Raw genomic sequence first — 11,926 nt, forward strand, 5'->3', positions numbered from 1 at the left:
CTGGGGTGTCTGCAGCGTTGGTTGGGATGCAGAAGGCCAAGGACTTAATCGGGCACCTGTCTCATAGACTACTCTGGAAGTAAGAAAGGGGGAGAAAAGATTCTAAGGGGAGGGGTGTCATGCTCTGAGGGGAGGAGTTGGGTCCTGCCCCTGGTATTGTTCTGTGCCTTCACGGTGGTTCATACGGGTCTAGGAACCTGTACAGGGAAGCCCACAGTCCCCTATTAGGGTTTCTCCATGGTGTGTTGCGTAGGGCTGCTCCTCTGAAGAATGCTACCCAATTGAGCCATCCCTTGAATGTGGCTTTGGATGTGTCCTTCCAATTGGTAAGGACTATTTTAACTACTGCAGTTAGTAAGAGGTCAAGGAAGCTTCTGTCATGTTGCGAGTCTAGGTCAGATGTTATGAATGCGGTGGTGAGTGAAGAGAACTCTGCTTTAAGGGTGCACCCTAGGTCTTTGTTTATGAAGGAGAACATTTTGCTCCCAAATGTTTTGACTTTTGTGCAGTGGAAGGTGAGGTGTGCCAGGTCCCCCTGTTCTATGTCGCAGTTCCAGCATCGGTCATGTTCCCTCAAACCCATGGCCGCTAGGCGAGCTGGGGTCCAGTAGACTTTGTGTAGCAGCCAGAATTTTGTCTGGGCAAGCACAGGAGAGACCATGTTTTACTAGGGAGCCGAACAGAGGCGTCTGGGCCGAGTCTAGTTCTGCCTCCCAGTGGTTGGTGGTTTTGTTGAGCATGGATGTGTTGGGCAGAGTAGTTTGTAGATGTGGTAGACCTGATGGCCAATTTTGTTAAAGTTCTCCATATACTGGAAAATTGAGGGAAAGTGTTTGGCTATGCTAGATTTGGGTAGGGCAGTTTTCATTTTAAGAAAGTTGTAGAGTTCTAGGTCTGGTAGTTGATGACGTTTTTGTAGCATGTTGAAGGTTAGGGGTGCTCCCTCTTCTTCCAGATGGGCTCAGAATGAGGTCTCTAGGCTTTTCCATGCGTCTATGGTTAGGAGTTTCCTTCTAGTTCATTTTTTAGTTTCCCCACAGCTATTCCCATTTTGAGTCTTTAATGCTGTATTTTAGTTTTTGATCTACCTTAATCAGGGCAAGTCTGGTGTTTTTTTGAATATGAGGCTCATGTTTGTGGTTTGTAGTGTTAGTGGGTCGAGTTTATTGATTATGGCCCTCTCCAGAGCGGCGTGTAGCTCTGGTTGGGACGGATCCAATAGATCCCCTGTCTCGCAATGAATGCAGTCTGAAAAGTTCTGAAGTCTGCCAGGTTCAGGCCCCCTAGTTTCTTCTCTAATCGTAGTTTCTTCAGGCTTATTCTCGTTTTTTGGTCTTGCCAAAGGAATTTGTTTAGCAATTTTTCAGTCTTGCGGTGGAAGTCATCAAAGTGTAAATTGGATCATTCCGGCCAGGTAGTTGATCACCGGAGTGATAATCACATTAATTGTGTCTGCTCTGCCCCACCAGGATAGAAATTTTGGAGACCAGGACTCCAAGAGTTTTTTTACATTTTTTCAAGGGTTAGCTTCTAGTTGTGTTAAAGTGTGGATTTAAGGTTTTCGCCGAAATGGATCCCTAGGTCTTTGATGATCCCGGATTGTCATAAAAGACCTGAGTTGTCGAGTACCCCTCTGGTGGTATGGATATTGAAAGGCATGCATTCCGTTTTGTCTCTGAGTTTATATCCTGAGTGGGCTGAATACTCACCGATGGTTTCCATGAGGGCAGGGATGGAGGATTTGGGGTCTTCTGAGACTGAGGATGTCGTCTGCATAGGCTGTTAGTTTGGCTGTGGCCCTGTTTATATTGACCCCTGCCACACCTCTGTTGGTCAGGATATCCCTTATCAGGGGTTCGAGCGCCAGCAAGAAAAGCGTGGGGGACAGGGGGCAGCCCTGTCTTGTCCCTCGCTGTAGCGTGAGTTGTTCTGAGACCCCCACCCACTCTCCCCGTTGATAGCTCCCTGGGGTTTGCGTATAGTGCCATCACTGTCTGCGTGTATTTTGCTCCCAAGTTGTATGACCTCATGCATTGTTCTAGGAAGTGCCAGGACACTGTCAGACTTTCTGTGTCGAGGGTGATTGCCACCGCCTGTGTACTGGATTTGGCTGACTGTTCGAGAACGTGGCACAGGAGTCTTGTGTTGTCATGTGACATGCGTGTCTTCAAGAAGCCTACTTGTGAGTTGCCCATCAGCTGTGGGAGGATTATGTTGAGTCTTGTGGCTAGGATTTTGGCATTGATTTTGCAGTCTAAGTTGAGCGATATGGGTCTGTAGTTCTGGGGGTGTTGAGTGTTCTTGCTTTCCTTAGGGATAATTGTTTGCTTCCGCCATAGTATTCGTCACCCTTCCCTCCCCTGCGCAGTGGTTGAAGACCTTTTTCATGGTTGGGAGTAGTTGTGGCCTGAAGCTTTTGTAGAAGGTGTGTGTGGGGTCCGGGTGTTGTAGTCGCCATTGATACCTAAGATTTAATCTGTTGCATATGTTTTTTTAAATGTTATGTGAGGCTGAGGGGGGGGGGGGGGGTGCACTTGTGATTATCTGTCCAGGGTGTAGACACGAGCTAAGTTGAAGTGGCCTGCCAACACGGTCATGTCGTTTTGGGCCCCTGCTTCTAGTCTCTTAAAGACCTCTTCCCAGTATGCGGTGTCATCTGTGTTTGGGGCATAGATGTTCGCAACTAGGATTGTTTCGCTCCCTCCAACTTTTACTAGTAGTCTACCTGTGTCATCGTGCAGTTGGTCTTCTATGGGGATTCTAGAGTTATTGTTTGAGTGTGATCACTCCTCATTTTTTCCCTACCGCTGGTGAGCATGCAGTCTGTCCTATCCATCTCGCCTTAACTCTAGCTGTGTCTTCTAGGGATAATTTGGTTTCTTGTAGCAGTATGACGTCCCCTTTAGTCTTGGCTGAGCAGTCTAGTACCTTCTTCCTCTTGACTGGGTGGTTAAGGCCCTTGACATTGAGGAAAACTATCTTCAGATTATTTGCCAGGGAGGAGCTGTTGTTGTGTGACATGTCTTAGATTGAATGCGTGCCGCGCATCCTCCCAGCACCCCATTGTGGGTAGCGTTCCTAGTTTTATGGTTTTGTTGGTCAACCTTGTGCACCGTCTGCATCCCTCCAGGGTCCCTCTCTTTGGTTAGGAGCTTCGCTACGATAAGATCCCATTCCCGTGCATCTGGTTTCCTTTTAAGCAAGTGTTGAGCAGGATGTAGAAAGGATTGTGTGTAGTAGGAGTTGACCGAGTAGTCCAGAGACACCGGTAGTTCGGATAAGACCAACAGGACGAACTAGACAACCTGGACAAGGCAGGCCGAAAAAACTAACAGACATTAAATTTCCACTCACTCTCCCCCCTCAGCCTCCTCCCCCCCTCCACATTGTTCCTAGTACGCTGAAAGTGTGACGGCAACCAAGATTCTCGATCCGCCTCCATGAGATTGACTCGTTTGGCTCCCCATCTGTCTCATGGGTGGTGCCCTTCGTTAGACTTTATTGGTCTCCCATATTGGTAGCACCTGGTTAGGGCTGGCAGATTGTGTTGGACTGTCCTTTTGGAGCAGGGTCATGGCTGATTTGCATATGGTTGGGTCCAAACTGGCGTGGCATGGTGTGCAAAATGATGGTCTGGGATGCAGCTTGAGTAATTACCAGTGGATTCCGCATTTTCTCTGACTGCTTTTCTGCTCTAGTCTGCCCAAGAAAGGTGAAATAAACAGGTGTACTCCCGGGCATTCCCTGCTGGCCCCCTCACCCAAGAGCTTTTCAGTACCTTTTTTTTAGTAGAGGCGGGTAGATGGATGACTTCCAATAGTTACATTTTCTTAATACATATTGTTTTTTTAGCCAGATCTCCTTACATTCGCCTTGATTCAGAGTTCTCACTTTTAAATTTCATGTCTTTTAAGATTACCCCACTGCACCTCCCATATTTATGAAGTGGCCGTAAATATGTTAATTTATCTAACGATCCACTGAGCCGGATAGGATTTGAATATGCGGTATTCATATCCTGTCAGGTAACCATATTTTTTTTCTGCTTTAGTCTATCTTTCACTTTCAAGATTACTGCTTTTTAACTTTTGGCAGTTCTTCCTACACGTGATCAAGTCTTTCTCAACTGGTGTCAGTTAGTTTGCAGTTTGTTTTTGTTTCTCTTTGTGCCTGGCTTGTTTGGTAAGCTTCTGAGAATGTATCTTGTTCCTAATGCTAATCCCCAGGTTCAAATCAGAAATGTAAATACTGTTCCAGAGATGTTACATGAATTTCCAGAAGTGTTTTTTGAAAAAGTGGGTGGCATTAAAGGTCATGTGCATTACATTAAATTCAAGGCGGGTGATATCCTTATTGTGTCTAAGGTTAGGGCTATATGGTTTATCCTGAAGTTTGCAGTCAAGATGGAATTGAATCGATTAGATGAGGGGATAGTTGCACCTGCAGTAGTTGCCACCCAGAATTATGGTGAGATCAGACTTTGCAGGGATCTATGGAAGCTCAACAGTGAAGTAGTTGAGGACCGGTTACCCCTACCTAACATTTCTAAGATGGTACGCCTATTGGGGGATGCAAAGTTCTTTACCACTTTGGCTCTAATCTCTGCTTTTCACCAGGATGCTTCTCAGAGACCAAGACCCTGATCTACTTCTCCTTACGGAAACATGGCTCACCCCTAGCTCAGAGCCAGATATTGCGCAAGCTCTTCCCCCTGGCTTCGTGCTACAAAGAATTGACCGACTGGTCGAGGTGGTGGGATCGCCATTGACCATAAGGAACAGCTTACCTGTGTCCTCCTTGGCAACCCGCTCAGACTGCGAGAATGTTCAGTTTTCTATTGAATTCTCCACACTTCTCGTTTTCACAGGCATTTTGAGTTATCATCCCCCGGGGCCAGTGGGGTAATTTAATAACTCACTGCTCGAGGCCACGATCAATTTGGCAGCGCAACAGGCAATTTCACGATCCTGGGAAATTTCAACCTCCATTTTGATCCGCAAGTTCTCAATGCATGCGAGCTATCCAGAGATCTGATCTCTTAAATTCTCCCAAAAAATTAGTAAGACCACTCACGCTAGAGGACACCTTCTCGACCAAGTGTTCTCTAGCCGACCGGAATGAAACTGACCCTATTCCATTACCATGGACTGATCACTTCCTGATAAATCTTTTTGGTCACCCCAGACATCCAGGCCCATGACACAATCATCCTGGACATTTGGTTGCCCCTGGAACAAGCTACCCCTAGGGAAATGGTCCCAGGAGCTGGAAAAGACAAAAATTAGCTTAAACCAATGTCCGGTACAAGCTAAAGAGGATTTCCTTGGCTGGATCGAGGAGTCCCTCAATCCGGTCCTCCTAAAGAAAAAGATAAATTAAGTCGGCAGGGCCCCATAATGCCCAATGGTTCACAACGGAATTACGCACCTTAAAGCAGCAATGTAAAGTGAAGGAAAGACATTGGAGGAGAGATTTTCTTCTAAAGAACAGGACTATAGGCTAGCCATTCTTGCCTACAATGCAGAATTAAGGAAAGCTCAAGCATTTTTTATGAGAACAGATTCTTAGCAGCGTCCAACTCGCCCATAAACTTTTTAACATTATCAAAAATTAACCTCAAGCGCCCGCCCCCCCCGATCAGTCCCGAAAACCTCGGGCAAACGGTGCAATAAACTTGCCGAAGACTTCAATAACAAAGTCCAGCTTATCCTTGAATCCCTACCACCTAAGATTGAGGAAGAACCTCCTCCCCTCCCTCAGACAGATTTTAAATCGGGGCCCCCTGAATACATCCTTGAGGATTTCTTACCGGTGTCTCAGGAAACCATCACCTTGCTGTTGGCCAAGGTAAAGAGCGGCTCTCCTACTGACCCAGCGCCACTGAACATTTTGAAATAGGTCATTCCAATAATAGCCCATAACTTGAAAATCCTGATCAACGCCTCGCTTACCACTGGAATAGTCGCCTCCAAGAGGAAAGAGGGGAGGTTAAAGCTCTACTAAAGCCCAATCTGGACCCGGTTGAATTGGGCAATTATCGCCCCATATCCCTCCTTCCGGCCATAAGCAAGGTAACTGAAAACACGTTAACCTAACTCTCTCTAGGTTTCTTGAAAGCCATAGCCTGCCCCACCCCCCCAAATCGGTTTCAGACCACGCCAAAGCACCAAAACCGCTCTGACTGGTAGAGGAAAGTAGAAAAATCTTGGACTCTGGAAGTTCGGAGGCCATTCTACTCCTGGACTTGAGCTCCGCTTTTGATATGGTGAACCACTCGATTCTGATCTGGCGACTCAGTAACATAGAAGTGGATGGTACGGCCCTCCAATGGCTTTCGCCTTTCCTGGAGGGAAGAACCTTTCGGGTTTTTGAGGAAAATATTATTTCTAAGCCCACACCTTTTGAGCGGGGTGCCTCAGGGCTCCTCACTCAGCCCGACTATTTTAATGTTTATGTCCCCTCTAGCAGCCAGAATAGCTTCACATGGAATCCGGATAGTCACCTACGCCGATGACACTCAACTGGTGGTCTGGCTCAATCAAGCCGAACAGTAAATCCATACCCTCTACTCCTGTCTAAACAATATCTCAAACTGGATGGACGACTACCAGCTTAGGTTTAATGGAGGGAAAAACGAGATTATGATTTTAGGCAACTCTCTCCGCTTTAATCCCAGCTTGGTGTGGCCCTCTTGCATGTGCCCAGCCCCAATCCCGAAAGCAGAAATTAAGAGTCTTGGTGTATGGCTGGACCAGGACCTCAGTCTTGGGACCCAAGCTAGGAAAACAGCAGCTCTCTGCTACATCTTACTTAGAATGGCCCAATAGGTCCTGCCCCTCCTTCCCTTTGCAGTTAAGAAAGTACTGGTCCAATCATGAATACATTCCAGACTGGATTACGGGAACGCCCTGTACCTGGGCGCTCCCATCTCCGCAGTCAAAACTTCAATCCGTACAAAATAGTGCTGCAAGACTGATGGGAACCACCAATAGGCTATCGGCCAAACCGGCCTTCCGCTCCCTCGACTGGCTCCCAGTTCAGGAAGGGATTAGGTTCAAGGCCTTGTGCTTAGTACATAAGGCAAGCCAGGTCTCTGCCCACCTATGATCTCCATCATGATTCGTCCATATAAAGCCAATCGTAAGCTTCAATCAGATGATCTGTACTTGGCAGAGATCCCTAGGATGAAGAGGTCTAGGAGTGGTGTTTTTTTTTCCTATAATGCTTCCAAAGTCTGGATTTCCTGGCCTCTCCACCTTCGCTCAATCCCTGACCACCTGGCTTTCCGGGAAGCAATTAAAGGCATACTCTTTCCTTCGCTTTTCTGGTCCCCTGTGTCAGTTACTAGCGCTAGGATGCTTCGGGGTAGCCATGTGCTCTATAAATGTCCTTCCATTCCATTATGTGTTCTAAGTCTTAAAGGTATTCATTTGAAAGTCAACAAATTCAAGTTTTGTCAACCTTAAACAGGTTTATTGGGTCATGCTATCATAGCTGAAGATGTTAAACCCAGAACTGATATTGTCGTAACCATTACAGATTTGCCACATCACTCCAAGGAAGAAGAAATGCAAGTTTGTATGGGTATGGCTGAGTTTTCTAGCAAGTTGATTCCTAATTTTGCTTGTCAAACTTCGCTATTTAGCAGTTGCTCAAGAAATGGTCGAGTTGAATTGGGCCAAAAAATAGCAAGAAGAGTTTTATAACATCAAAACAATTTTAGCTTCCGCACAGTCTTTTTGAAGAGAGCTTTGTTACTGGTTTGCCTTTTCTTGTGACTGATGCGAGTGAAAGGTTTGGGTGCTGTATTGACAGTACTATGATGGCAGTGACGTTACGATTGTACTCTGCTCTTTGAAAGGAGCAGAGGTTCAGTAACCCAACATAGAGAAGGAGGCTTTAGCAGGGCAGTGAACTGGGCAGTAAGGAAATTCAAACAAGTTTTATGGGGTGTGAAGTTTGTTGTTGAAACTGATCACAAACCTCTTCAAGAGGCTTATGGCAAGAAAAGGTTGGATCATGTTACTTTTTGCATATATAGATTGTTGGCTGCTTTGCAGAATTATCGTTTTTCTGTGTCCTGTATTCCTGGTATTAACAATAAGACAACAGATTGTTTATTGAATTTGATCAGAGTCTAAGTGGTGGGGAAGATGCACAGTGGAAAGAAGATGAGGTCACGGTTTGTAAACTTTCTGGTGGAAGTGTGTGAGTGGTTGAGTGAAAATGACCAGGAAGAATTTCCCTCAAAGGTCAGGGAAGCTATCAAGGGTGTTAGTGAGGTTTCAGTTAGCGGAATCGATTTCATGAAGGTTTGGGTGAGCTTCATGTTGGCGACCAGCTAATAGTCAAATGTGGAAGGTTATTTCCTCCGTGTGGTGTGAAGTCACTTGGTGCAGCTTGCACACGAAGGTCATCAGGGCTTATGCAAGACTAAGTAATGATTACAAGATCATTATTGGTGGCTTGATCTGGACATTCAGGTGGAAAATATTGTAAGATATTGTTATGACTGCCAGGTGAGTGATCGGACACAGAAAATCAAATTATCTCCTTTAATTTGTCATGAGATTCCTGGAAGTGAGTGGAATTATCGTTTATCATGGGACCTTTGAACTTTGGTATGTCTAAGTATTTATTGGTACTAATGGCCATGCATTCGAGGTGTTGAGGTGGCCTGAGGTCAGTGTAGGGCAAGACATCTCCAAATCTTCGCTGATCAGGTTTTTCAACAAGGTGTTCTACCTCAAAAGAGATGACGTTTCTGAATGAGAGAGGTATTCTACACTAGAAGCGTGCCTTGTACCACCCAAACACAAATGGGATGATGAAATGATGCAATGGAACGCTCAAAGAAACAATTCTAATTGCAAAACATGGAGGTCATGATTGGGTCCGAGTAATGAAGGATATGATAGTGGAATATAGGTTTATTCCTCCCTGTACAACGGGCATTTCTTCTTTTTTTAATTGCTTAAACATGCATGCCATGTACTATGATGTGTCTGCCCTTGGTAAGCAGGTACAACACTCCACAAAAGGGCTGAGATGAGGAAAGGCTAGAGAACTGTACATGCAATGTGAAAGAAAAAAAAACTGTGTCCGCCGTAAAGCAGTCCAGTCCCTTGGTGTTAAGGTGGGGTGGATATGGTAAAGGTGAAACTAGCAAAGGGAATGACTCAATTCTTCATGTTTTGTAGACTTTACAGCTCCATGAAATTGTCACTCGATAAAGTTGGATGATATGATTTGGAATTTTAACAAAATTGTCCATAATCCCATCTGAAATGTTTTCATTTTCCTATTCCTTAGGGTTTTTGGTTTGTGTGATGTTAGTTTTTCTTTGGCCGTGGGAAATATGTGGTATAGTTAGCAGGTGTATTTATTAGAACCTGTATTTGGCATCTCCTGCATTTTTCCCTTTGGCCTGTGTTATGGTATGTTCTTGTGGAATTGTTGTAATGTTTGTACTTTAGTGGGGAGTTTTGAAGGCATTCTGACTCCCTCCGCTGCCTCCTGTGGCTGGAGTTTCCTTTTCTTGCAATAAGCTTACAGATTATTTTGATGCTGGAATTATTTACTGTCCACTTTTCTGTTTTGTCCACCTTTCATTTTCAGGATTACTACTTTTTACCTCTTGGTGGTTCTCCCTCCATGTAAATGAGTCTTTCAGAAATGGTGTCAGAAGAGTTAACCTTTCCTGTTGGTGTGCACCTTCAAAACATACAAAATGATGAGGAAGCTGTACAGTGTGGCTACTAACAATTGTCAAAGTCAGTAGGGCTCAAAGACTAGACTGATATGCCTTTGCCAATACATAATTCAGGAGAAAAGATGTCCTCTGTTCTATTTTTTTTTTTTAATGCTGTGCTTCCACAGTACCTTTTTCAGTTCATGCCCTCGTGACTCAGTTTCTTGCAAGGTTGTCTTCTTAAAGCCCTCAGTGTGTTAGTAACACACCAGACTATCCCCCAGATTCATCATGGTCATGTTTTGCGAGTCCTTAATAGTGAATTTTAAGGATTCGCCATTAAAGATTTGCAAAACGGGATGCATGTAGAAATCTCAATATTTTATGCGATTTCTACTGCTTCCTTAATTGCGATTTAGCTAATTGCTAATCGCAAATAAGGAATGACTTTCCCATTCATTCCTATGGGCCTAAAGGCCCATAGGAATGAATGGGGAGGCATTCCTTATTTGCGATTAGCGAATCGCAAATAAGGAAGCAATTTCAAGGGTGTCCAAAGGACACCCTGTAGCACCCCTGAAATGGTAATGTACACTGGTGTTGCGCGCACACATGTCCAAAGGACGTGTGTGTGTAACATACAACTTAGAAAAATGCACTAAAGTGCATTTTTTTAAAGTTTTTGCTATTTACCACGTAGTTGGACTTCGCGGTAAATAGCGGCCCCAGATTGCGAATTCACAATTTTAAATTGGTTCATGAATTGCATTTAAGGAATCTCAAATTGAGATTCCTTAAATGCAATTAATCGCAATTTAGCGATTTCTAGAATTGCGATTTTTGCATTTGGGATGATGAATCCCAAATGCAAAGATGGCGCTCGCAAAGGGCCAGACTCTCAGAATCTGGCCCTTTGCGAGCCGATTTCGGCTTGAAGAATCTACCTGTAAATGACTGCAGATTCAGACATGGGATTTCTGCGATCCGTTGCGGCTTTGTAACCCCATTTCTTGTGTGGTTTAAAGATCCTTAACCTCTCTACTTGTCTGATACAAGTCTCATGCTGTTAGGGTAGAAATGCATAATATGGATATTAATTGTTGAGATTTCCAAGATACATGGAAGTAATTCTGTAACATGTTGCAGATATTCATGTACTCTGATTTAGGATGTTTTAAGTTTGTGGAAGGCATGGAATCGCACAATTTCCTGTCGGTAATAACATTTCTGGTCCAGATGTGTCTGTTGGAAAAACCTGCTTAACCAAAGGCAAAAGGGGACGATTTAGATATGAAATAGAGAAATGACTTGTATTAACCCAAGTACTCCAGCTGTTGGTGGTTTGTATTAATCTCACATGTCCATGCTTTATATGACCCTTGATGGTACTTACTGCTGAATGCAATATTGAACAGTGGCTCCCAGGCTGGACAGGGTAAAGAATGATAGGCAAGGGAATGGTGCTCATGGACCAACTACAGCATTTAATACACATGAGTGAATGCCTTATCTCGAACCAGCCCTTCGAGGAAAGAGCCTCAACCTCGTGCAGACACTACTTCTATTTGTGTATTACATTTGTGTGATATTGGGCCCTTTTTAATGCTGCTGTTTCCTTTTACCTTTATTCAGATGACTCCCGAAGCTTATGAGAAACTGGGCTTCCCTGGTGCTGTAGAATTGGCGAATATGTTCCGTTTCTACGAAATGAAACCGAACCGTGACATACAGCTCACGTTACAGCTTAACCCCAAGGCCAAGAAGTTTGCAGAGTGGATGGAGCTGAAGAAAGATGCCTTCAAAGACCTGTAGTGGCTGGATCATGCACATAGATTGATAAGCTGGGACTCTTTTCTTGTGGCTTTGTTTCAAAGAACAACATTCTCCGAAATGTCTTCCTGCAACACATAAAGCTTTCAAAGTTGAACTTTATCTAAAGTGCTGGATGCTTCCTTGTGTACCATCGGAAGCTTTGGATTAGCCCAAGTTAATAAAAGGCATCTTGTATGAAACACCTCTTTGAATCCCAATTTGTAAACACTTTGTTCGTTCAGCTGTGCATAGAAGTTATCTCTTTAATACATTTCACCAAACAGTTTTTGTTTCTGAACTTGTGCCACCTTTTGCCATTGACCAGGAATTTACTTCTCAGACAAGTCCATTCAAAGATCATGATGGGACAGATCAAGCCTTCGCATGTACCACTTGTTGCTGACAACAAAGTTACGTTTTAGT

The 11,926-nt window shown here is 44.4% G+C and overlaps 1 protein-coding gene across 1 annotated transcript in view; it reads left to right on the forward strand.

Moving 5' to 3' along the window:
- LOC147685260 (nmrA-like family domain-containing protein 1) overlaps window positions 1-11,703 on the forward strand; it is a 56,947-nt gene extending 45,244 nt beyond the window's left edge. The window contains exon 5 of the mRNA XM_086941153.1: window positions 11,324-11,703. Coding sequence (XP_086797279.1) covers window positions 11,324-11,503 — 180 coding nt within the window. The 3' untranslated portion in view covers window positions 11,504-11,703. The remainder of the gene's footprint in view (window positions 1-11,323) is intronic.
- Window positions 11,704-11,926: the final 223 nt, after the last annotated feature.

This window comes from Lissotriton vulgaris, chromosome 10 (genome assembly GCF_964263255.1).
Source record: "Lissotriton vulgaris chromosome 10, aLisVul1.2, whole genome shotgun sequence".
Taxonomy (NCBI): domain Eukaryota; kingdom Metazoa; phylum Chordata; class Amphibia; order Caudata; family Salamandridae; genus Lissotriton; species Lissotriton vulgaris.